This window comes from Neopsephotus bourkii, unplaced genomic scaffold (assembly GCF_033783945.1).
Source record: "Neopsephotus bourkii isolate Nb327-2 ecotype Australia unplaced genomic scaffold, CSIRO-AGI_Nbou_v1 NB_1660, whole genome shotgun sequence".
NCBI lineage: Eukaryota > Metazoa > Chordata > Aves > Psittaciformes > Psittacidae > Neopsephotus > Neopsephotus bourkii.
The window spans coordinates 359,685-385,437 of record NW_026902134.1 but is presented as its reverse complement, the minus strand read 5'-3'; the positions used below and the strand labels follow the sequence as shown (position 1 = coordinate 385,437).

Genomic DNA, 25,753 nt, shown 5'->3' with positions numbered 1-25,753 from the left:
GGCCCGCGCCGGGCCAACATGGCGGCACTGCGCCTGCGCGGCGGGCGGGCCCCGCGGCGCTTCCGCTTCCTGCGGAGCCGGCGGGTCGGGCCCGGGCCCCGGGGAGCCGCGGTGCTGGGCTCCGGGCGGGCGCCGCCGCCGCCATGGCGCTGTCGCTGAAGATGCTGCCCTGCAAGAAGCGGAGGGCGGCGGTGGCGGGGCCGCAGAGCCCGCGGGACGACGGGGACCCGCCCGGGAGCTCCTCCTCGGACGGCGGCGGCTCCTCCGCCAAGCCCGCGTCGGCGGCCCGGGCCGGAGCGCTGCCCTCCGGCGGCCCGGGCGTGTGGAGGGGTCCCGGGGAGGCCTCGCTGAAGGGCGGGAAGCGGCCGGGCCCGAAGGAGGCCTGCACCCAGCTCCCTGAGGGCCTCGGCGCTCCCGAAGCGGCGGCAGCAGAAGGTAAAGGCGGCCGGAGCGGGTCGCGGGGTGCTGGGGGCTCTCCGCACGCCGTTGCCCCGCTGCCGGCCCGGGGAGCGCCTCAGCACCGGAGCTTAGAACCGCGGGGTGCGCGGTTGGGGGGGCCTGAGGGGTTAAAGATGAACGGGAGGGGCCCAGCTTGCCGAGGCTGGGCCTTCTCCTCCCTTAAAACACGAGGGTTAGGGTTAGGGTGGGTTAGGGTCAGTGCTAGTGCTAGTGCTAGTGCTGCCGAGCCCCGAGGGCTCCCGGAGCCGCTTTGGTTCGGTTTCTTATTTCCAGCCTCACAGCCACAATGCTGCAAACTCAGCCCCGGTTTCCCAGTCCGGGCCCTGGGTTTGGCCCTTTGGGGGCTGTAGCAGTGAGGCACAGCCCGAGGAAGCTTGCTCTGAGGCTCAGTGCAAGCATGGGGCTCAAGAGGGATTCCCCCCCACAGTGGCGCTGAGTGGGCCAATGTTTAACCCCATTGGAACAAGTGGTTGTGCTCCCTTTCCCACACTGCCTGCTCTCTTCTTCCCTTTCCCTGACCCTCTGGGAGCACATCAGGACTGGCTTGAAACAGGAGCAGGGGTTGTGCAGCCCCCCCCCGTCAGCACTGGTGGGGTTTGAAACCGGCCTAAGGTGGCTCCCTAACATGGCTACGGTGTTCCCTGGCTGCTGGTTCCCATTGCAGTTGCATCCTGCAACAGGGAGCACAACCCTGGCTTGAGGAAATCAGCCTCTAATGTTGCCTGGATCGCTTCCCCAGGGCTGTTGGCTTGGATGGGTCATGGGAAGCTTTATGGAGTGCAGCAGCCTCGTGGCTGTGCTCTGCGTGGGGTCAGCGCAGCGCCCTCCGTGTGTTCTGTTCGCAGGGAGGATGCCCAAGCTGTGCCCAGAGGTGGAAGGGAGCGCGCAGAGGGACCTGTGCCTGCCTGAAAGCCAGGCCCCGGGGCAGGAGGCTCCAGGGAGAAGCTCTGTGCAGGTCCCCGCTCGGAATCCTGCTGTGGTGAAGCCGCTGCGGAGCAGCAGAGCTGGAGAGGGGCCCCAGCAGACGGGTGAGGCAGAGGAGGGTTTGGGGTGTGCGTTACTTAAAACACCTCCATGTGCAAGAGGGGTAAAAGGGCTGCTGAGACCCTTGTGTAAGCTCAAGCCAATAGGGATGGCAAACACGTAACCTGGGCTTGCTCCAGTGGTCTTGCAGAGTTTGAATCCATCATTCACACGTTCACGTTCAGTCCCGGTACTTCTGGCCATTTGCATCCCATGATCTCCTCTGGAAAAGCCGCTGTCACTTCAGTAGCTGCAGAGCTGTAGCTGTTGGCTTTGGGGTGGTTTAAATGAGGATGTGCTGCATGGGAAGGTGATTCTGTGTTTATCCATTTGCAGAGGAGCAAGAGGGAGAGGATATTGAAAGAAGGAAGAGGAGGAGGAAGGCAACCAAACGGAAAAGAGAAGGGAAAAGTCCAGAGGAGGAGGGGTCCTTGTCCTGTGACATCAAACTGGACGATACCCTGGACCGCACCTTAGAAGATGGAGCCAAGCAGCACAACCTGACAGTTGTCAACGTGAGGAACATCCTGCATGTGAGTGTGGAGGGCTGTGACAGGGAAGGAGGTGCTCAGCTTTGTGAGACAGTGCACCCTAGACTTGAATCTGAGGCTCGTGTGTGTGCCCTTTGCTTTGGGTTTATTTAGTGCAGGTACTGTTCCAATGCAGGACAGCTCAAGGATTTCCCTGCTTGCCATCCCTGTGGCCCACCCGTTGGAGGCTGCCACGATTCTGTCAGGCAGAGGCACCAGCTGATCCTGTGCCATAAATGAATCTTCCCCTGTCACACGGCACCGTGTGGGGGCTGTAAATGTCTCAGAGTCGCCTACGTTCCCTGGAACCTTATGGTGGCATTCGGGAGATGGAGGCTCAGATACCGGCTCCCTCCTGCCTTCCGTCGGAGTCCAGAAAACGTTGTCTGAAATGATGGACCGTGATGCTGCAAGCACAGATTATTCCGTGCTTTCTCTAGAGAATTAGACCCTGACCCCTTTGGAAGCTGCTGCAGTTTCATGGCAGCATTTCTCATGTGCTGGGGTGGTTTTCCTCCTGATGTGACATGAAGGAAGGGGATTGGGGTGGGCTTTTCCTACAGCTGTTTTCTTTCCTTCTGCTGGGAATCTGGTCTGGGGAACCTTCCCAGGCAGCGTGCTGCAGATGCTGTTATCCCTCCTTATGCTTACTCCAGAGTTTCTTGTCCAGTCTTTCTGTGTTCTTGCAGAGTTACAAAGTCTGTTGTACCCTGACTATTTCTCCATCGTGTTTCTAACGAGTTTATCTTAACCTTAAGTTTTTAACAATGTAAAAGATCCCTTTTTGTGTGTGTTCCTGTAGGAAGTGATCACAAATGAGCATGTGGTTGCCATGATGAAAGCAGCCATCAGTGAGACAGAAGATATCCCTTTGTTTGTAAGTAAAAAGGGGTTTCTGTTGTTCCAAATGCATGATACCTTCACCAGTCTATCTTGTGGGTCCATGATGTGGTATGGAGAGAATAGGTAGGACCATAACTGATGTTTCATTACCACTTGGATGAAGTGAGTAGTGTCTGTGTATGAGTGTAAATGAGGAAACAGGATTGTGAGGGGTTATTTTTGATGTCACTCTGATCCTGCCTAAAAGGCAGTGAATTTAAAGAAGAGGAAAGCCTTTAGTGCAGAGCTGCTGGAGGAAGGTTTGCAGTGAAGAAAAGCAGCTGAAGAGGTTGCTGTTGTCTTCTTTTAAACCCTCAGGAGCCCAAAATGACTCGTTCCAAACTGAAGGAAGTTGTGGAGAAAGGAGTGGTAAGTACATGATCTGCTTTTACTATTGCGGCCTCCCCCTGCCCAAATGGCTTTGGTAGTTGGGTCTTCTAAAGGAGGTGTAAAGTGTGCTTTTATGTGATGTATTCTTCATGTGAGAAAAATAAGTTAAAGCAGTGTAAAACTTTGAGATGGGCAGAGTAGAACCAGGCCAGGGTTAGAAAATGCAGTGAGTTGGCAGTGTCCTGAAGTTACTGTGCAGGGATCACAGGGGCAGCTCAGAAAGCCTTTGTTGGAAGTCTGTTGTTACTTGGCTACTTTGGAGAGCAAGGCCTCAAGCTCCAGTACTGATTTGCTGTAAGAGATCTAAGCTGTGCAGACCATGCTTTTCAGAGCCAGCTAAAGTGCTTCTGCTCTCTTTAGGTGATTCCAACGTGGAATATTTCTCCAATTAAGAAGGCAAATGAGGTGAAGGTAAGTCAGCTACTGCTGGGAAGTGGGAGACTGTACTGGAGGCACCCTGAAAGCAAGGAATCCTTTGGAGAGGTGGAGCAGATTCATGTCTAACATGGCCAATACAGTGACAGGGAGCACTGCAAGCAGGACAGGGCAGTTAACACAGCAGTGGGTGCACAGAGGGCCCAAAAGAACTGCCTTTAGAAGACAGAATGCAATGAGGGATGTCTTTTCAGCTTCCCACATTGGTACTGCAGCAGCCTCTACCTGGATGAAACTTCTGCTGGTGAATGTTAGTGCCCAGACCTCAGTTCTGTGCACTGTAGGACTGTCTGGAAATACAGCCTGGATCTCGGGGCTTTTTTTGCCTTGGTGTAGGCAGGATCCAGCAGTGTGGCAGGAGGGAATGGCCATTCAGGTGCTAGAAACACATCTCTAAGATAGTGTCTGTTCATGCAGTGTTTCCATCCTACAAATGTGGATATTTTGTGCATTTTAAAGCACTTCCTTTGCTCTACCAGTTGTACTTCAGTAATTGCTTTGGTCTCTTCAGCCTTTCTCAGCACTTTCCTTCCTTTCTGAGCTTCAGGGCATTTCCTCAGCTGGGAACCTTTGACCTGAGAGTGCGGCTCTTTCTCGCCTGGACAGAGTTGTGTGTTCCATTGTGTTGCAGCCTCCTCAGTTTGTGGACATTCCTCTTGAGGAAGATGATTCATCTGATGAAGAATACCAGCCTGAGGATGAGGATGAGGACGAGACTGCAGAAGAGGTAACTGCAGCTTGGACAAAGATGTGTTGTGTTCAGGATGGAGCTGTCTCCATGTCTGAGGCAGCAGAATGCTCTTTATTTTAACATGTTAAAACTTGTCCCAGACCTTCTAGTAATCTGTCTCCAATGCTGTAGTGTGCATTTGACAAAGAAGCAGTCTTTGGAATATGAGTTGAAGCAGTGTTTGATTGCCCTCTGCATCTTCTGTGCTCTAGAGCTTACTGGAAAGTGATGTAGAGAGCACTGCTTCTTCTCCTCGGGGAGCAAAGCGATCTAGGACGAGGCGCTCCTCTGATGAGGAGGGAGGGACTCTCTGCGAGGTAAACTTGCTTTCTTTAGAAACAACTTTGGGCCTTCATTCCTAAGCCATTAATGCAAAAGCAAAAAGACACATTACTGCTTCAGGCTGTGGTGTGGGGCAGGTGCTGCGTGGCTTCAGGGTCCCTCTGCAGCGCTTCGTGCATGAGCAGTGAAGCGCAACCCTTGCAGAAAGAGCTTAGTCCGAAATAAAGAGTTACTTAAACCCACTGGCAATGGAAAGAAGAGGCTCTTCTCAGATAGTAATTGTTTGTCTGCTTATGTGGGAGAGGAGTGCAGGGGAGTTGCTTTCTGTGCTTGTAGGAGGAGGAAGCGGTGCTGCCAAAAGCAGAAAGGTTATTTCTGGGGACTGGTAACCAGTGGGAGTATGTGCAGGGTGGTGAGAGTCGAGTATCAACAGACAAGAATGAGAAAGCATGCGTGGGAACTGGCCACTGCCACTGGAGTTGGTGAAAGAGCAATAATGGATTGATAGTTCCACCTTCTCCTTGCCATGGCTTTGCTTTTGGGAGTGTGCCACAGCTGGCAGTGTTCAGGTTTATCAGATCTAGCAACGTTGAGGCTGATGTTCAGCTCTTCCAAATGTCTTCTTTCCTGCATGTCTTTTCAACAGTGAATTTACTTGTACTTCCTGAAAGATAAAGTGAGTGTAGGATAAAGAATCCCTTTTCTTCTGTGAAGCATTTCTCTCATTTCTGTTGTATTAGGCTCTGGCCCAGCAGATAGAGACTTGCTCTGTCCTTGTTTTATCTAGAACATACATTTCCCTTCTAACACAAAGGCCTTTTTAATTAGATGGAAAAGGTCACTACGCCTGTTGTTAGACATATCAGTGCTGAAGTAGTTCCCATGGGACCTCCACCACCTCCAAAACCAAAGCAAAACAAAGACAGCACGTTCATGGAGAAGCTGCATGCAGTGGATGAAGAACTGGCTTCAAGCCCAGTATGCATGGATTCTTACCAGGTACTGGTCTGGGGATGCTGTAATAGTGTGGGTTGAATCTCCACAGTGTGTAGGACGCCAGCTCAGTGGGAGAATAAAGGCAACTGTTAGTAAAATGGTGTTAGTGACGTATGCTTCTAGTTTCTTGTGTTGTAACTACACTTTGCTTCTGCTCATAACTCTCCCTAGCATTGTTTTGACTGTTAAATGCAATTCTATGACATTGACATGACTAGTGAAGATAGTTTTCCTTCTGAAAGCTAACCTGTCAGCTTAGTTGGGCTTTGCAGGCAAGTCTGTAGTAACCCCTGAGGAAGCTGGTTGTAAAGAGAACATGGCTTCGTTGTGATAGTGCAAGTGGGGATTGCTTCTTTGGTAGCAGAGAAGAGTTTAACACGAGCTAAATGAACAAAAATATATTTATCACCAATAGCAGTTGAATAGGAAAAGGAGTGAAAGTTTGGCTTTACCAAAGTAAAGGATTCTTTGTGTCAGGAATCTCGTATTTTTGATACTGGGAGTTTTTGGCTGCCAGAGAAACTGGGAAAAGCAGAGATTTGTCATTCCATTGTGGTTTCCCTTCATCTTTCAGTCTCTGGAAGACAGCCTCATCGCCTTCCGAACCCGATCCAAGAGGCCACTGAAGGATGTTCCCCTTGGCCAGCTGGAGGCTGAGCTCCGAGCCCCGGATATCACACCTGATATGTATGATCCTAACACTGCAGATGATGAAGAATGGAAAAGGTGGCTTGGAGGACTCATGAATGATGATGTGGAGAATGAAGGTAACCATCAATAAATGTATGTGTTTCAGCCCTTAGTCCATCCTGCTGTCAGGAAGCTTAGCACTGATATGCCTGAATCTATGGAGTGCATCATGCTCCTTGTTAGCACAGGACTTGGTTTGGTAAAAACAACTGTTTTGCTCTTTGAGAAGAACCAAGAACGAGCTCTGGGGCTTGACTTCCTTTTGTCCTCAATTTACCAGTTGCTTACAGCTGTGCACATGGAATGTAAAGCACAAATTGAAATACTGCTGCTTCAGTCTTTGTAAACTGAGCTGAAACTCAGGTGACAGAGAATAGATTGACCTCTTCTAAATGGAAGTGGCTACAAATACGGATGCTCTGGGTGCTGGGTCAGGCAGTAAACAAGCTGCTTCTGCTCCTGGCAGCTGCTCTTGGGGCAGGGTAATGATGTTTCCAAACATGTTTCTTATTAGATGAAGCAGATGATGATGATGACCCTGAGTACAATTTCCTGGAAGATCTGGACGAACCAGACACAGAAGACTTCAGAAATGATCGTGCTGTGAGGATTACGAGTGAGTCCTTTGGGAATCACATCTCCTTCTTGTTGTGATTAATAATTCACTTTGAGAAGTGTTCTGGTGCCAAGATTTTTGCTGCGTTAGGCTAGTTAAAACCCATCTGCATCCTGACTGAAGAGCTTTCCTCTGCAAAGCTGCCTTTCTGGGCATACATGGAAGCCTCTGGCCAGGGCTGCTGTGCTGTCAAATGCAGCTTTACTCCACAGCAGAGAATGAAGAATAATGCTTAGGTGCTAGTAGAATCTTGCATAAAGCTTTGGCCAATACAGAACTGAATGCTTGCCCGGTGACTTGAGTGGAGTTCAGGGTTCTCCAAGTCCTTTCAGTCTTCAAGTTAGTTTTAGAAACGTAGCATTTTTATCTTCTCAACAAAGCACACTTGGTTTAGGGCTTATCCCAGGTTAACTTTCAGCTTAATTCCATTTCTGGTTCAGAACAGTCTCAGCTGAAGCTTTCTGGGGTCCAGCATTAAAAAGGAGTGTAGTATCAGGGGGCTTTCCTTCTTGGTCCTTTCTTTGCAAGGGGAGGGCTTTGCTTTTGAAGAGAGATTCCTTCAGTGACTTGATATTATGACAGTGTTTCTTGGGAAAGAGTCTTCATGCTTTTTAATTTTACTTGCAGAAAAGGAAGTGAATGAACTGATGGAGGAGCTCTTTGAGACAGTAAGTGAGAAGTTGGTGTAGCACTGAAGAACAGATCTTTCTCAGCTCTGACATGAAATCTTTAAAGCCATAAAGGGGTGGTCTCAGGAAGATCCTTAGCGCTGACTGTGTGCAGAGGGGTCCTATTATGAAAGTGTCACTTTTAGCCATGGGAAGGAACAAACATAGGAACTTCCTTAAATCCCTGCAGATTGTCTGTGCTTGAGGACTGTCATGAGCTGTATTGGCTAAAGACAAGCTTTATGTTCCTCAGTGCTGCTACACATTTGCTCTAAGTTTCAGGATGAGATGGGTTTCTCCAACATGGAAGATGAAGGTCCAGAAGATGAGGATAATGTTACAGAGTCACGGCCGAACTTCAATACACCTCAGGCACTTAGGTAGGGTCAATGGGTATGAATGGCTGGAAAATCACACTGTTATGCTAAAATGCCTGTGGGTACCTGCTGCTTTCTTGTGCCATCCCCCAGTGAGGTAATGCCTGTTGAGCACAGGCCACTGCTTGGTGACAAGAAGCTTGAGGAGCTGGTTCGGCCAAGTGTCACCTTGCCTTTTAACTAAAGAGCTTTGATGTATTGGTGGTCTTTTCTAAGGGAAGACTGCTTAATATAGCTGAGGCGTAGGGCTGAGATGCTGATAAAGTTTGGGAGTTGGCTTTTGAGGGTTTCTGGGATGGGTTATACTGGAAACAGTGACTTGGAAGAGGAAGGGTCTAAAGCATTTCTTTCTGGGTCAGTCTAACCAGTTACAGAAAGTGGCTGAAGGTGAAGTGCAGCATGCATGGTGTCTCCTGGTTTTTGGGGCAGATCAGCTCAAGATCAAGCTGTATCTGTTTGGGAAAGGAGCCAAAGTGAAGGCTGGAGTTTCTTGATACTCTCTCTGGGATGAGCAGTACCAGAGGGGAGTGCAGCAACTCTTCAACCAGCTACAGACCTGAAGCAAGGAAACTGGATGCTCTCTCTTACTCTTTGTATCATTTGTCTTTTGACAATAGCTACTTGTGTGAGTGTTCTTTGGGGGGCAGTTCTCCCAGTTGCTTCTTCCCCAGTTTTATCTGTATACAGATTGTTTTGTGGCAAAGCATGGATTTGCTAGGCTTATTGTTGCTTGTGGATACCACTGTCTTTTGGTCTCAACCAGATTTGAAGAGCCCCTGGCCAATTTACTGAACGAGCAACACCGGACGGTGAAGGAGCAGCTTGAGCAGTTGAGAATGAAGAAGTCCTCCATTAAGCCACCGCAGGAGATGGAAAAATCCAAACCTCAGAATGAGAAGCCTCTGCAGAGCCTTGTTCTGGACAGTGTGCAAAGAAAGAGGCTCCAGCAGCAAATGCAGCAGGTGATAAAGTGTTACCTGGTCTGACCTAATGGGTATTTGCTGGATGCTGTAGGGGCAGGGGAAGGCAGTGCTGCAGCAAGCATGTGGGTGTGCTTTCTTAGAGCAGTGAGTTGAACAAGCCATGTGTGAAGCTGGAGCTCTTGTAGGTGATGCCTACATGCCCAGTTCCACTGAAAGACAATCGGAATTGGGTGGATATTCAAGCTTGCCCTCAGCTTTCTATTGCTTAAAAGATTATTAGAGTCCGAATGTGATTTTTGGGGTGCTCAGGTGCCTCTATACTTGTGCTTTCCAGTTTCTTGGATTTCTGATCCACTGAAAACAAACCCCCATTTGTCTGATTTTATTCTTCAAGCATGTTCAGCTTCTGACTCAAATCCATCTCCTCGCAAGTTCCAACCCTGCTTTAAGTTCTGAGGCCAGTACCACCAGGATGTTTTTGGTAAGGATATGTCTCAAATCAGAGCTAAAAGTGAATGTTAATGATTGCTGGTTGCTGGAGATACTTAGAGAGATTAATTCATCGATGCCCTTAAATGAAACTACCCCTCATTAAGGGGATGATGTTGTAAGCCTACTACAAACATGCTCAGGACTTAGAGACATAATTCCCATCGTGTTCACTAATAACAGGGCTTTGAATTGTCATTTTTGTTGCTGTTTCCATGGTAACACTGAAAAGAAAGCATTTGTCTTCACCTTCCACTGGAAGGCGTCTTGGTTTATGTTTCTCTGTCTTTGCCTTGGCAGAGTGAGCTTGGGAACTTTGCTCGTAGCTCCACGCTCCTCCGCCTGTCCTTCAACCCCAAGTTCCAGACCATGTTCCAGCCCTGCAACCTGAAGGGAGCACTGCAGCTCATTGAGGATTTTCATGCCCAAGTCCAGGTTGACTGGAGCCCTCGCAAAGCTGTGAAGAAGAGTGGTGAGTATCTGAAGGGGGAAGCCATGGGGAGGTGTTCACAGTGAGAGCCGTCTCCAGGTGAGAGATGCTTCAGGCTGCTCTTTGGAATGGATTTGCTTTGATTCTGTGAGGTGTTTGTCCATAAATCCACCCATTTCATTGACTGCCTGTTTGCTGCTTAAACTTGCACCACAGTAAGTGAATTCTCTTCACAGCCAGTGAATTCCCATGTTTACCAAAGCAAGTGGCGTGGATTTTGGCAACAAGGAGAGTCTTTATGTATCCCGAGTTACTGCCAATATGTTCCTTGAAAGCAAACCCTCCACGGGACAAGATCATCTTCACCAAGGCAGAGGACAAGTAAGAGCTTAGAATTGTTGCAGGAAACGCACCTGAATGGGGCTGCTTTGCTAAGGAGAGTGTCTAGGATGTGAACCGTGGGGCTAGCTGTGTCCTGTGCAACAGCACATCCAAACAGCAGTCTGCCATCCTGTCTAACAGGCTTTTTCTCTTCCCTCTCCCCCTTTTTCCTCCTTCAGTTTATTAGCTTTAGGTTTGAAGCATTTTGAAGGGACGGAGTTTCCAAAGCCTTTGATCAGCAAATACCTCTTGCCAACCAAAACTGCCCACCAGCTCACAGTGAGGATCAAGAACCTCAATATGAACCGAGCCCCTGATAACATCATCAGGGTAAGTGATGCCTGTAGCTTGTGGGCTGGTATCTCTCAGCTTCATGTGTCTGCTGATTTGTTGTGCAGGCAGAGATGTGCTGGCTGTTCCAAGGATCATTTTGTGCTCTGTTTTCTTGGAAGACAACATCATCCTTTTATTAGCAATGAGAATTTCTTCAGAAAGGCCTCACCCTCTGGACTGTGCAAGTACTGCTCTTACTGCTCTGACTCTAAAGAGACCAGTGCTTGCAGACAGCCCAGCTGTGGCTTCACTAATCCTGACCAATTCACACAAGTAGTGAAGCTTAAACCAAAGGGCTGTCTGCAGCCATGGGGAGTGTCCAGCAGGTCCCATAAGCTATAGTCACTGCTTGAAGTGAGAGGAAGAACCAGAAGCACTTAAAGCAAGTGCCCATCTGCTAGAACTTCCTGCTTCCTTTTGAGAACCCACGGTGGCAGCGAGCCCTTGTCAGCCTTTATTGCTCTTTCCTTGATGTTTCTTACCTTATCAAAGTAGTAATGTGAATCACTCCATTCACATGAACACTTTTACAGGGCACAGCCCTCATCCTGCACCAGCCCGGTGCAGAGCACAGCCCTCATCCTGCATTCTCCCCTCTCTCCATGCAGTACTACAAGAAGACAAAGCAGTTGCCTGTTCTGTTCAAGTGCTGTGAGGAAGTCCAGCCTGATGAGTGGAAGCCTCCAGTGGAGAGAGAAGAGCATCGCCTCCCATTTTGGCTAAAGGTAGTTCCTGCTATAAACGTGGGGAGGGGGGGTTGGTTTTGGTTCATTTCTTTTCTTGGTGGTGGTGGTGGTGGGTTTTTCTTCCTTTTTCTTTACAGCCTAAGGGCAGAGGGGTTTGTTGGGTAAGATACAGCTCTGAAGTCAAAACGTACCCTGCTTGTATTGCAAGGGACCCTCTGTTATCCTGACCCTAGCTAGGAAATGCAGCAAGCCCAGTAGTACTTAGCAGCCTGTAAGGATTAGGCACTGCTCTCAGTGCTTGTCTGCCCAGCTGCTAAGCTGACTGAAGGCAGCGTGGCCATACCTGATCCTTGGTTTGCTGCTTGATGTTTGTTGCTTGGCTTCGTTAGGTTGTTCATCAGCACAGACTGACCCTTATGGTTGGACTAAGCTGGAGGCATAGTGACCACAGTGAGTCAGAGGAGTGTCTCTGAGGAAAGAATTAGACTCAGATGCCATAAAATCCAGTTCTCTTAATCACCCATTGCATTTCATTGCTACAGTGAAGCTTCCTTCCCCCACAGTCTTGTATTTACTAAAGGAACCTTTCTGAAGCAGTTCAGTTCTCTTGTTCCTTTCAGGCTCTCGAATTCTTTTGAAGGCTTTTGAAACCCCCTGAATATAAAGTAATGTACAGCAAATATCAAGCAACAGTAATGAGCAGGAGAATAAAACTGCTTTACTTTTAGAAGCAGGTTGCTCCCTGTTGCCTTCTGTGGTGCTGTTTGGAGGTGGTAGTAAGAGGAGTAGCCAAAGGACTGCACTAATAAGCTCTTGTTCCCTTTAGGCAAGCTTGCCCTCCATTCAGAGGGAGCTGAAGCAATTGGCAGAAGATGCCAGGGAGGCACCAGGTTCACCTGCTGCAGAAGCTGTCCTGGGGACAGGAAAGGAAGCTTCAGACACAGAACACGATGAAAAATACCCTCTCCTCATGCCAAAGGGCCTCGTACTGACCCTCAAGCCCCTTGCCAATCGCTTCTCTAGGAGAGCGTGGAGGAGGCAGAGGTCTTCAGCTCTTAAGCCTGTCCTCATTCGACCGAGCCCTTGCCTGCAGCCCAGTGCTAACCCCATCAACATGCAGAGAGCTGTGAAGCTCTCCCAGTCAGAAGCTCCTCCCAGCAAAGTGATGGTGCAGATTCCCCGGCTCATCCAGCCAGCTCCAGTGGTGCAGACGGTGCCGGGGGTGCAGCCCCTGAACGTCCCAGCCGTGGTAGGAAGTGGGGATGCTTTGGAGTTCCAGAACGTGCTCTCCACTTCCCCCTCGGACTCCAGACAGGCTTTCTCAGCTGCTGTACCACCAGCCCTTGTGTCCTCAAACCCAGTGCCTCTCCAGCCCAAGGTGATGCTGCCAGCTTTGGCTGGAGCGAAAGCACGCAAGCCTTGCGTTCGTAAGGGGTACCAGAGGAAGAAAGGGCCAAAATCTGCCCCACTGCTCAAGACTTCCCCTTTGATTCAGCCATCTCCTGTCATCCTCACTGTACCTGCTGCCACAGTGAAAGTGGTGAATATAGGCAATGGCTGCAATATGATTCAGCCCATCAATCCCACAGTTGGTAGAGGCGCTCAGGCCATTCCAGTTACAACCTTACTGGTAAATCCCTCCACTTTCCCCTGTCCATTGAATCAGCCCCTGGTGACTTCTTCACTCCCTTCGCTCATTGTGTCCCCTAACCCTGTTGGTCTTTCTGCATCATCTGTTGGTGACAGTGAGGAGCAGCTGAATCTGGTTCCTGCCTGCTCTGCTGGGAGCAACAAAAGTACAGCAGAGGCCAAGGCTGAACCCTCAGAGCTGTACACTTCGTGCTCTGCTGTCTCCCCCAAGGACTGCAGTACAAATCCTGCCCCTGCAAGCAATGGCAGTCAGGAGAAGGTGAACAACAGCGAGTGCTGTAGCTGGACAGTGGTGGAAGGAGAGGAGAACACCTCCGAGGCGTTGGCTGTGGACCTTTTGCCTCATTTAGAAGATCCAGATGAAACAGTGAAAATTGAATCCGAAGAATCAAATGATGCTACCAAGGAGGCAAACCCGGTGCAGAAGAGGGATCTTGTGTGTGCTGACGTGAAGGAGGAATTCATGCTGGATCTTGGCCAGGAGCTGAACATGGAGGCTGCGTGCTCATGCTCAGATGACCTGAAAGAAATGAAAGGGGAGCATCCATTGTGTGATAAGAAGGGAGAAGAACAACGCTGGCCTTTGCAGTCGTCTCCCCACGGTGACCAGCAGATGGATGTAGGTGGTGTTGCTGGAGCACAAGGAAGCAGTGAGTCTCCAAAGAACCCTTCTTACACAGCAGATGTGGAGGCAGAGTTCAGCAGTCCGCTGGGAAGACCAGAGGATTCATCCAGCATAGATGGGCAGTCTGTGGGGACACCGGCTGGCCCTGAAGCTGCTGGGGAGAGAGAAGGGCAAGAAGAGGAGGAGGAAGATGACTTTGATGACTTCACACAGGATGAGGATGAAGAAATGTCATCAGCATCAGAAGAATCCGTTCTTTCAGTGCCAGAACTTCAGGTAAGAGCAAGCAAAAGGTTCTAAACCTTGCTAATGGTAACTATTGGTGTCCTGAAACACCCCGGTGGAGGCAGGGCAAATCACAGCTGGAATCCAATTGGAAAGCTGGACTGTCAGCTGTGTGATAGCAAGGACTTTTCAGGGACACAATTCCAGCAAGACTTGAGGTGATCATTAAGGAATTCTGTCCAACTTCAGGCTTTTGGAAGTGGCAGAGTCTGGAATACACAAACAGAGCTGGTGGTGCTTGGGTTCTGGCCCTTCGGTGGAACCCTCTCTTGCTCAGGTCGTGATCTGTGGAATTGGCTGTTAGGATTCCCAGCGGAGTAATTGCTCCTGGAGGGAGCTGCTTGCTGGATGATGTTAAATGCTGAAAGCAAAGCAGATGATGCTGTTTGTTGTTGCTTTCGAAGGAGACAATGGAGAAGCTGACTTGGCTGGCAACCAAGAGGCGTTTAAGCCAAGAAGGAGATTCTGAAGAAGAGAATTCCCAGGAAGAGAACTCGGAGCCTGAGGAAGAGGAGGAGGAGGAAGGGGAAGGAATAGAGAGTTCCCAGAAAGATGATGAAATAGGTGGAGATGCATCAGAGGAACCCAAATCTGCCTTCCCGTTGACAAAGGCAGCCCCGCAGGTGGAAGCCCACAGAATCCCAGCAGGTGAGTCCTGTGGGTTTCTTTTGACACAGGGCAATGGAGCTGCTTCTGCGTGAATAGCAAAGGGATGGGGGAGCTGTCCCTGGGTTTCATTTGCCTTGGTTATTTATCTGGGATGCTGACTCTATTCAGATAATAAGCTAATAACAATAATAATAATAAGCTAATAACAATAATAATAGTCTAACAACAGTAATGAGCTAAAAGAGCCCTTTGCAAGTGTTAGCAGCCAGCTCTGATGCTCACAGCAGAGCTCTGCTCACCCACTACGACTGGAGATGTAGCTGTTAGTTCTTAGTAGGTCTGAGTAACAGCTAGGATGGCTTTGCTGCTGTACCCAGAGGCTTTTCCTGCCAGATGCTATGAAAAGAGCCAGGCAATGTAAAAGGTGTTTGGAGCCTCATTCACTACAAGTGCATTGCTCCTACCCTTACAGGAGAGTGTAAGCAGGTAACTCCTCACCAGCTCTGGAGCCTGCTTTCCTACTGCAGCGTTGATCTAGAAGAGGAGCTGGCTGCCAGGCCAGGGGCTTGTCCAACTTGCTTTGTGCTTCTTCCTAGGAGAAAACATGAAGGCCCCTGGGAAAAGCAGGGGCTCCCACAGAACCAGGAATAAGAGGGGACGGGCTCGTGCCAGCAAAGATACCTCCAAGCTGCTGCTCTTGTACGATGAAGACATCCTGGAGAGAGATCCCCTGCGGGAGCAGAAGGACCTGGCGTTTGCACAAGCCTATCTAAGCAGGGTAAGGCAGGAGGAGGAGCAGGGGCACGTGGAGCCCTCTGACACTGCTCAGGGAGCAAGGCAAAGCGGTTGACACAGTCTCCCACAGCATCCTTGCAGCTAAATAGAGGGAGTGTGGTCTGGATGGTCGGGTAGGGAGGTGGACTGTGAACTGGCTGAAGGAGAGAAGCCAGAGAGTTGGAGTCTATGGGGCAGAGTCTGATTGGAGGCCTGTATCTGGTGGAGTGCCTCAAGGGTCGGTACTGGGACCAGTATTATTTAATACATTCATCAATGCTTTAGATGAGGGAATTGAGTGTACTATCAGCAAGTTTGCTGATGACACTAAGCTGGGAGGGGTGGCCGACACGCCAGAAGGCAGTGCTGCCATCCAGAGGGACCTGGACAGGCTGGAGAGTTGGGCAGGGAGTAACTGGATGGGATAGAACAAGGGAAAGTGTAGAGTCCTGCATCTGGGCAGGAACAACCCCAGGTTCCAGTATAGGCTGGGGAACGACCTCTTAGAGAGCAGTGTAGGGGAGAGGGACCTGGGGGTCCTGGTGGACGACAGGGTGACCATGAGCCGACACTGTGCCCTGTGGCCAAGGAGGCCAATGGCATCCTGGGGTGCATTAGAAGGGGGGTGGTTAGTAGGTCGAGAGAGGTCCCTTTTCCCCTCTACTCTGCCCTGGTGAGACCGCATCTGGAATATTGGGTCCAGTTCTGGGCCCCTCAGTTCCAGAAGGACAGGGACCTGCTGGAGAGAGTCCAGCGCAGGGCAACTGAGATGATGAAGGGAGGGGAGCATCTCCCTTATGAGGAGAGACTGAGGGAGCTGGGTCTCTATAGTCTGGAGAAGAGGAGACTGAGGGGTGACCTTATTAGTGTATATAAATATATAAAGGGGGAGTGTCCCGAGGATGGAGCCAGGCTCTTCTCAGTGGCAAACAATGATAGGACAAGGGGCAATGGGTACAAACTGGAACACAAGAGGTTCCACTTAAACTCCTTCTCAGTGAGGTGCCAGAACACTGGCCCAGGCTGCCCAGGGAGGCTGTGGAGTCTCCTTCTCTGGAGGCATCAAAACCCACCTGGATGCATCCTTGTGTAACCTTATCCGGGTGTTCCTGCTCTGCAGGGGGATTGGACTGGATGAGCTTATGAGGTCCCTTCCAATCTCTAACATACTGGGATACTGTGACACTGTGATACTGTGATTCCTAAAGGGGCACATTTCCCCTGGGCTAACGTGTGGTCCTGCTGCCGGGTGCAGGTGCGGGAGGCCTTGCAGCACATCCCTGGGAAGTACGAGGACTTCCTCCGGGTCATCTACGAGTTTGAGATGAGCACGGACAAGCGGACGGCCGTGGATCTCTATTCCACCCTGCGGAAGCTGCTGCATGATTGGCCCCAGTTGCTCACAGATTTTGCTGCCTTTCTTTTACCAGAGCAAGCTTTGGAGTGTGGACTGGTAGGTGCAGTGGGAGGAGGAGGGCAGGGTTTGGGCAGGTAACGTGAATGCTTGGGGGAGTGAAAGAGTAAGGAGCCCTTAAAGAGCTGCTAAGTCCTTTGCTTGCCTCAGTGGTTTGTTAATCAGTGTTTAAGTCTCCTACTCAGTATTGCTTTGGAGCATCTGAATCTAACTGCAGAGACTGGGAGCGTGAGCAGCAGGGCGAAGGAGGTGATTCTGCCCCTTTATTCTGCTCTCGTGAGACCTCACTTGGAGCATTGTGTGCAGTTCTGGTGTCCTCAACATCAAAAGGACATGGAGCTGTTGGAACAAGTCCAGAGGAGGCCACGAGGATGCTCAAGGGCTGGAGCAGCTCCTGTATGGAGACAGGCTGAGAAAGTTGGGGCTGTTCAGCCTGGAGAAGAGAAGCTGCGTGGAGACTTCAGAGCAGCTTCCAGTGTCTGAAGGGGGCCTATAGGGATGCTGGGGAGGGACTCTTCATTAGGGACTGTAGTGGTAGGACAAGGGGTAATGGGTTAAAACTGAAACAGGGGAAGTTTAGATTGGATATAAGGAGGGAAATCTTTCCTGTTAGGGTGCTGAGGCACTGGAATGGGTGCCCAGGGAGGTTGTGAATGCTCCATCCCTGGCAGTGTTCAAGGCCAGGTTGGACGAGGCCTTGGGTAATATGGTTTAGTGTGAGGTGTCCCTGCCCATGGCAGGGGGATTGGAACTGGATGATCTGAAGGTCCTTTCCAACCCGAACTGTTCTATGATTCTATGACTGTGGCCACACAGCAGTGGAATGGTTCCCTTGGCTCACAAATCAGCCTTCCACGTTGGGAATCCTTTCTGGCTTTCCCTGTCTGCTGTGCCTCTGACACAAAGCAAAGCTCTAAAGCTTACAGGAACACTGCTCTGCAGAGACGGGTTTCTCTTCCACCTCTTCCCACTTCTGCACTGGGAGTCAGTGGGAATGGGAAGGCAGCAGCGAGCCGGGCGCTCTGCAGCTGGGCTCTGGAGCAGGCGTGCTCAGTGCCCTCCCTTTGCTCAGTTTGAGGAGCAGCAGGCGTTCGAGAAGAGCCGCAAGTTCCTCAGGCAGCTGGAGATCTGCTTTGCTGAGAACCCTGCCCACCACCAGAAGATCATCAAGGTCCTGCAGAGCTGCACTGACTGCCTGCCCCAGGAGATCACCGAGGTAAGCAGGCAGCCGGGTACCTCCTTGGCACCAGTTACCCTGCTTCAGTGCTCTTGGAGACCACAAGAGCTTAACAAGGGGCAGAGAATTGAAGCTGCTCCTTCAAGAGGCTTTGTAATCAACTGGCCTCTGTCTCCTCTCTGCTACCTCCATCTTGCTTTTATCTGTTCCAGTTTAGTGCTGCAGAGTCTGCCTGGGCTTTCAGAGGGATTTCGATGCTAATCATAGACTGGTTTGGGTTGGAAGGGACCTTAAAGCCCCTCAGTTCCAACCCGCTGCCCCTCTCCAGGTTTCTTGCGGCCCCTTTAGGTATTGGAAGATCTAAGGTCTACAAGCCTACAGACTACAAGGTCTGATAGCTGGATGTGGAATGGTTTCAGAACACCCTTCAACAGTACCAATGCAGGCATCAGCTCCCACACTGGGGGTCTCTCCAGCCTCGATGCTCCCCTTGCTTTGAGGAACCCTTTCTGCCATGCAACAAATCCTTGTGTTCTCTGTGCTTCTCTTCCAGCTGAAGACCCAAATGTGGCAGCTGCTGAAAGGCCACGACCACCTGCAGGATGAGTTCTCTGTTTTCTTCGATCACTTGCGGCCCTCTGCCAGCCGCATGGGGGACTTTGAGGAGATCAACTGGACGGAGGAGAAGGAATACGAGGTGCAGCAACCTTCCCTCAGACCCCAAGGGCTGAAAGAGGAGAAACTGGGCTTGGTTGGGCTTGAAGAGCTTGGAAGCAGAGGGCTGGGATAGCTGTTGGTGGACTGAGCAGAGTCCCTAATGGGACGTGTCCCTGCCCATGGCAAGGGGTTGGAACTGGATGATCTCAAGGTCCTCCCCACCCCAACCCATTCTATGGTTTCCCAGCATTTATGTCTGTTTGAATGGAGTTGAACTGGTCACGTCCTGGAGCTGAGCTCAGTTGTCATGGGGGGGATGAAGTTGGGTCTGGCGTGGTAAGAGCAGGGGTTGTGTTTCTCTCCTGTAGTTTGATGGGTTTGAAGAAGTGTCCCTGCCAGATGTGGAGGAGGAGGAGGAGCCACCCAAGATGCACACAGCCTCCAGGGCAAAGAAGCGGAAGGAGATGGGCGGCCAGCACAATGACAAGGTGGGCCTGGGGTGTTTCACTGCTGTGGACTCAGCAAATGCCCATGAGGGTGAACGGGAGAGGCAGGACAAGAGCTGGAGGAAGGGGATTGAAAGGTTTCTGTTGTGCTTTGCTTGGCTAGCGGCAAAATCGCTTCAGTCCTCTCTGGGTGTGTGCAGAGGGGCCCAGCCCTGCTGCTCCCCCCGGGGCTCACCTTCCCCTGCCTCTCACCCTTGTGTTCCATCCATTTGTCAGCTGGAGTATGTCTGTTTCCAGGAGGTCGAGTGGGTAGATGGGATGAAGGAATGTTCATGCTCCTGCCATGAAGGGAGTAGCGATCTCAAGCTAAAGAAAAGCAAAAGGAGGACCTGCAGCCATTGTAGTAGTAAGGTTAGTTGCTAGGCCCAGTCGCTGGAGCCGTGAGTGGGAAGCAGAGCCCTGCCAAGAGTCCCCTCTTGTGATGATCTCTCCAGCCTCCTGTCTCCAACCTGATGTGCTGAGGAGGAAAGCGACTCAAAAGATGACCAACAGCATCTTCCTCTTGGAGCTCTGACTGCGCAGCCCTTCCCCTCCCTGCCTCCTGCTCACTCCCCACTGCCCCTCCTTGCTCTGCTCACTAATGTCAACTTGGGAGTTGTTTAAGAATTAAGCTCTTTAACTGGAAGATGCTTTTGGGGCCTCTGTGGTGAGAACGGTGCCTCTCCATAAGGGAAAAGAGTCAGTGGCAACTGAAGCCTTTGTGAGGGTCGAGGAGTGCTTTGGGAGCAGAGGCTGAGGTCTCAGGTTTGCCTGGACACTGCCCCATCTCTGACTGCCTCCTATATTGAATTGCAGGTGTGTGAGAACAAGTTCTACAAAACCAAGGACTCTCAAGAGCTCAGTGCAAGCCTGGGGCAGCAGGAATCCAGTCCTCAGCCTGAAGGGAAGGATTCCGGAGCATCGAAGGAGGCTGCAGAGGAAAGCCTGGAGAGCAGAGAGGAGGGAGAGGATGCCCAGAGCAAAGCAAAAACTGCCTCTAGGAAGGCAGAGTCTCCGCTGTCAGGTATGTAACAGCCTCAGAGCTCCTCAAAGCTCCTCTGCTTCCAGCCCCCTGCACTCCTTCACCCAGCAGCTGCTTGTAGTCACCCGCAGCGGTGAAGGACATTGACTGGGTCGGGGTCCGGGATGGGTTGGGATTGCAGAGCCGCTCCCAGTGTTCCCAGTGCATGTCCTAACCCCAAGGAAACCTCCCCACGTTCTCACCCCAGCTTGTGTGGGCTTCCCACAGGGTCTCACCCCCAAGGCAGGATTGTCTCCAGCAGCCATGAACCCGCCGAGGAGGCTGCGCTGCCTGAGGGCCGGGTTGGAGACGCGGGTGCCAGAGCTGCTGTGCAGGACAAGGACTCCGATGGCAACGGCCCCACAGGGACCCAGCCCCACAGAGCTCCCCTTCAGCTACCTCAGGAAACCAAAGACTGCCCTTGCACTGTGGGGAGGGAGGCACCGAGCCTGCAGCACGGAGCTGCAGTGCTGCCCCTGCCCCCTGGTGCTGCTGCAGAGGAGGGTTCAATGGGACCGGGTCAGGCTGAGCGGCTGCACCCGGCCTCAGCCCCAGCCCCTGCCTTTGGGCCCGCAGCAGAATCGGGGCTGAAGGACCCCGAGGGCTCCCCGGTGCCTCCGGAAGCAAAGCAGGGCTGGAGGAAAGCAGCGCTGGGGAGGAGCCGCGGGTCCCGGTCCCCGGAGCAGGGGGAGCGGGGCTGCACCGAGAGCAGAGCACAGGCAAAGGCAAAGGCAGGGGAGCGCTTCCAGGGCCAGCAGCGGCAGCAGCCGGAGCAGGAGGAGGGCAGAGGGGTTCCTGCCTCCCTGGGGCAGCAGCAGCAGCACCGAGGCACCGAAGCCACCGTGTGTGCCAAGAACAGCAAAGTCAGCTCGACCGGGGAGAGGGTTGTCCTCTGGACCAGGTGCGTCTCCATCCTCAGCATTGGGTTTGCCTCCTGTTGCAGCCCCTTGGGTTCTGTGTTCTGCCCCCTCTGGCACAGACCGGCTCTGCCTGGGGCAGGGTCATTGTAACGCTGGGGAAGATCTCACTTCCGACCTTCCACACGCTTTAAACCCGGGCCAGATGCGGCTCTGCTTCGAGCCAGGCCTGGGGATGGGTGAGTAAAGGCCCAAGGCAGGGCCTTGCTTTGCTGCCCCGCTCTCAGCTCTTGTGCTGTCCCGCAGGGAGGCCGACAGAGTGATCCTCACCACGTGCCAGGAGAAGGGAGCCCAGCTCGAAACCTTCCATGCCATCTCCCAGACCCTGGGCAACAAGACAGCCGGCGAGGTGAGGGCCGGCCGCGGGGCTGCAGGGAATGGGGCACGGAGGGAGGGGGAATGGGGCTTTGCTTGTCCCAGTTTGCTGCTGCATCCGGGAGTGAATCCCAATGGGAAACCAAAGGCTCAAAGCAAGCCCTGGTGCAGCCAAATGAACAGCACTGTCCTGCCAAAGGAGACCGCAGCACTCGGTGCTCTCCCAGTTCCCTTAACCCACCCTAAAAACCCACTGTGGGTTTAACATGGAAGCACAACCCCCCCCCCGCTCCCTGTGCCATCCCCTTGCTGCACCATCACCTTGGATTCCCCTTGTCCTTCAGGTATCCCACAGGTTCAGAGAACTGATGAGGCTGTTCCACACGTCCTGCGATGGGAGCTCTGAAGATGAGGAGGATGCTACCAGCACCAGTAACACGGACCAGCTCTCGGACAAGGATCTGCTGCTTTCGGAGGAGGAACCTGATGACTGAGGGCTGGTTTGGGCTTGGAAAGCTCCCGCCTGCACCAGAAGGGAGCTGTTTGCCAGTTTGCTGCTAGGCTTGTGCTGTGGGGCAAGGAAAAAGGCTTGCACAGGTACTGAAGATGGCACCTTTCGGGGTGGTTTGGGGTTCCTTTTCCTGCTGTACTCCTGTCAAGCTGCACTAAAGGCCTGGAGAAAGGTGTTGGGGGCGAGAGCCTCTAGAACCTCCATGGGGACCTCCAGCAGCGGAACGGATGCTTGTGCACCCCACAGCCTTTGACCCGTGTAAATGTTGTATATAGGATGTCTGTTTTCCTGTGGAACAAACACAACTGGGGGGGGTTTAGGTTCTCCCTTTCCATTGACGGGAGGTGGGGAGGCTCTGCCCTGAGCTCTGTATTTATTGTGGGGTCTGAGTCTGGCAGAGCAGAGGTGAAGAAAGGCCCCGGCCATCGAACCCCCCCTTTCCCCTTCCCAGCCCGAGTGCAGGGAGCTGCAGGGCTCAGCTGAGGGAGACGCCAGCAGCAGCGGGGCCACCCCAAAACCATTCCCTTTATTCCGAGAGCGACTCCTCCTCAATAAAGCTCAGTCTGAGTCTGCTTCACCTCCGGACCCCTGCGCTTCCAGCTCCCATTCGTAGCACTGGGCCAGAGTCCTCAGCTGCTCCAAGGCCTCCTGGAACTCCTCCTGCTCCACGCCAGCAGAGAAGAAACTGGGGCAGCGCCGCGCGTTCAGCCTCTGCAGGTCCTTGTACAAGCCATAGAGGAGCGTGTGGAGCACGGGGGCAGAGCGCAGCGCTGCCAGCACGGGGATGCTCTCCACAGCTGCAGGGACAAGAGCTTCGTGTCAACAGAGCCAGTGCTTTGCTGGGTTTTGTGCCCCACAACCACCCAAAGGGGAGCTTTTGGGGTCATTTTCTGTCCCCTCCCAGCCCCACATCAGCTCTTCTGCTGCAAAGCAAGTTGAAGGGTGCCCCTTACCTGCTGGGGAGGAAGTGGGAGCGTGCTCCAGGAGGAAGCCTTGGTTGCTGAGACGAGGAGAGAAGAACTGGGGGTACGGAGCTGGGGTGTAACAGGGCTGCTCAAGCACGTGGGATGTGCTGTGAGGACGAAGGGGAAGGAAGTTACCCCAAGCTCTCCCAGCTGAGCGCTCCCTGCCCTAACCCCAAACCTAACCCCCCGTTACCCACCTGAAGGCCCCAGGGAACGCGGTGTGTAAGTAACGCTGCAGGACGTGCTCAGAGCTCCCACAGGCACGGAGGGGAGAGCGGGGCTGGCTCCCTGCAGAGCTGCTGCACAGGAAACCAGCTCAGAGCCAAGCCACGGCACCCGCCTGGGCCTGGGGGGCACGGAGCCACTGAGGGAGGGTGAGCGCCACCTGGAGCTGGGGTGCTCCTCACCTGGGTCTGCCCCTGCCGAGCCCTCGGAGCACAACGGACTGAGCGAAGCAGGAGCTGCCCTTCCGCTCCCTGCACGGAGCCAGGAGCTCCCAGGGCACGTCCTGGTGCGCGCACAAAGCATCGCGGAGGGAGGAGCCGTGGAGGGCAGGGAAGGGAAGAGAGGCCCAGGCAGCCGCAACCTGCAAGGGGTGAGTGATGGCCTGGAAGCCGCATCCCCTGCATGGGGATGGACGTGGAGCAGAGCAGCTCCCATTGACGGGCGCCGCTGGCCTTTAACCCTCACCTTCCTCCCCGAGAAGTTGAGCGTTTCAGCGAGGTGCAGGATGGAGCCCTGGGAGGAGCTGAGCCGATAGGGAACACTGAGGGTATCGAGGGCCGCTGCCAGGACGGCGCTGCTGTGGTAGCTGAGGGAGGCCTGCGGGGGGACACAAAGGGAGACGTGACAGGGCAGGGTCCATTGGGTCCTGTGTGTGTGTAGATGTGAACCGGGCTCCTGTGGAGGCGCTGGTTTAACAGCTCAGGCTCTTTGCTTGGCGCCCATCCTCTTGTCAGCAACTTCGGATGCTGAGCCAAGGCTGCAGGAGGAGCAGCGCAGGCAAGGGCTTTGTCCCTGCTGCCACTGGGGCAGCGCATCAGGAGCACAAAGGCATTGGGGTCCTGTTTGCTACAGGGAGGGGTGAAGCCTCAGGGCCAAAGCAGGGAGCAGCTCACGTACATCATAGCTGAGGTAGGGGAAGGTCACAGGAGGCCGTGGCTTGAGCCCCAGGCTCCCGCTGAGGGACAGGGGGCAGAAGAGGGAGCTGTGAGTGGAGAGCTGGACGATGCCCAGGGCCGTGTTCATCAGCCTGTACGCGCTCCGCTGGGGATCCTGGAGGGGGAGAGCCCAACCGTTACCACCTGCACCAGGGCCCCCTCCGCCCCCGGCCCGGGTTCTCCCATTGCCTACTCACAGCCACGCTGCTCAGGGCTGGCGCCAAGCCCCAGCTCAGGATTCCCTTCCCCGAGTACTCATCACAGAGCAGCTCCGTCACCTTGGCGCCCACCCCCGAGAAGCCGCTGTGGAGGTCGCAGAGAACCTGAAAGCCCTGCACAGAACAAGGGCAGCACCTGAGAGCCTTGGGAGCCTCAACGGGAAGGGGCCTGCAAGCAGAGGGCAGCAGGGGCCGAGCTCGGACCTGAAGGGAATCGCACTCCTCAGTGAAGTAGTGCAAGCGATCCTCCAGCTCCTCCATGCAGGCCGGGTCCTGCAGGAGCCCTTCACCTTGGGCAAAGGCTTCCAGACACCCGCAGTCCCTATGGAGTAAAGGCAGGATCAGAACGAAGCTGATTCCGTTCCCCTCTCGCTTCCTCCTTGCAGGCAGAACGAAGCCCTCGTCCCGGACAAGCGAGTCCAGGCCATACCCATCGTGCATGTACTGCCGGATGACGTAGAGGCTCTTGGGATGCAGCTGCACATTGAGGTGATGGGACCAGAGCTGCGCATTCCTGCCCGAGGGAACGTCCTGGGCAGCGGCGAGAGGGGAAGGGGCAGGAGCCGGACCTGGAACGAGATGGGAAGAGGGAAGCTCCTGCAGCTCTCAACCGCCCCTGGGGTGAGAAGGAGCCGGTTTTGTTTTCCTCTCCTTCAGTTCCTTGACCCATTTCCTGCTCCAGCAGCAGCTCTGATCCCACCCTCTTCCCCCTCGCCCACTGCACGGAGCCAGCATCAGCCCAAGCCCCTCGGGACAGCACCCGCGCCCCATCCCTGCCGGTGCTCAGGGCTCGGAGCTCCCCGCTCCGCTGGGAGCGGTCCCTGGATCGGAGCTGGGGGAGCCCCGGGCTCCCTGCGCCCCAGCCCGCGGGTACCGAGCACGCACCTTGAGCCGCGCCGCCGGAGGCCCCGCCCGGGCCGTGCTCCAGGTAAGCGGCGACCGCCCCGTTCCTGCAACGCAAACGGGACTCACCGGAGCCTCCCCACGCGACCTCCGCACTCACCGGTACCTCCGCTCCCCCCCCCCCGCACTCACCGGTACCTCCGCTCCTCCCCCCCCGCACTCACCGGTACCTCCGCTCCCCCCCCCCCGCACTCACCGGTACCTCCGCTCCCCCCCCCGCACTCACCAGGTCACTGGAGCCTCCGCGCCCCCGTCTCCGGTCCCGAGCGCGCCCGCTCCGCCTGCGGGAGAGCGCGGTCACGGCGGGGTCGCCCCGCCCCTCAGTCCCCTTGGCCCCGCCCCTCAGTCCCCTTGGCCCCGCCCCTCAGTCCCATAGGCCCCGCCCCCCGTTACCTTTCAGCTCCAGCGCCACGAGCCGCGGGGCGTGCTCCTCCCTCCCGCCCGGCGCCTGCGCAGAGCGCAGCAGCGCGGAGGAGCGGAGCTCGGGGGGCTCTGCGGGGCGGCGCAGCGCGGCGGCCTGCGGGGGTCGGGGTCAGGGGTCAGAGCCGTGCCCGGTCCCGCCCCGCCCCGCTCCGCTCCCTCCCCGGTGCCGGTCCCAGTCCCGCACCTGCAGCCCCCACCAGTGCGCTCCCACGCTGCCCGCGTACGGCCCCAGCTGCAGCGTCACCGCCTCGCCCGGCATCGTGCCCCGCGGCGCATGCGCATCCCGCACCCCCCCACCCCACCCCAAGGCACGGGAAGCGCGTC

General features: G+C 54.0%; 2 protein-coding genes across 2 annotated transcripts; one reads left to right on the top strand and one right to left on the bottom strand.

Annotated features, from left to right (window-relative positions):
• Window positions 1-102: 102 nt before the first annotated feature.
• On the top strand, window positions 103-22,020 carry LOC133224011 (GON-4-like protein). Its single transcript, XM_061375224.1, has 31 exons — window positions 103-435; window positions 1,305-1,487; window positions 1,819-2,015; window positions 2,815-2,889; window positions 3,213-3,263; window positions 3,645-3,695; window positions 4,351-4,446; window positions 4,662-4,766; window positions 5,560-5,730; window positions 6,302-6,494; window positions 6,932-7,033; window positions 7,661-7,701; window positions 7,978-8,081; window positions 8,842-9,040; window positions 9,396-9,482; window positions 9,791-9,962; window positions 10,157-10,301; window positions 10,481-10,631; window positions 11,243-11,359; window positions 12,147-13,871; window positions 14,285-14,528; window positions 15,086-15,267; window positions 16,519-16,716; window positions 17,750-17,893; window positions 18,408-18,551; window positions 18,880-18,999; window positions 19,255-19,368; window positions 19,813-20,020; window positions 20,246-20,918; window positions 21,181-21,283; window positions 21,594-22,020. Exons 1-31 carry the CDS (start codon window positions 144-146, stop codon window positions 21,741-21,743), a joined length of 6,537 nt encoding a protein of 2,178 aa, XP_061231208.1. The 5' UTR covers window positions 103-143; the 3' UTR covers window positions 21,744-22,020.
• A 298-nt stretch (window positions 22,021-22,318) lies between these two features.
• On the bottom strand, window positions 22,319-25,723 carry MSTO1 (misato mitochondrial distribution and morphology regulator 1). The gene is given in 13 exon segments (XM_061375226.1): window positions 22,319-22,557; window positions 22,714-22,832; window positions 22,923-23,024; window positions 23,133-23,311; window positions 23,416-23,547; window positions 23,848-24,000; window positions 24,083-24,217; window positions 24,308-24,425; window positions 24,534-24,749; window positions 24,985-25,053; window positions 25,233-25,287; window positions 25,400-25,523; window positions 25,614-25,723. Coding segments are annotated over 13 exon segments (1,716 nt in total). The 5' UTR covers window positions 25,689-25,723.
• Window positions 25,724-25,753: the final 30 nt, after the last annotated feature.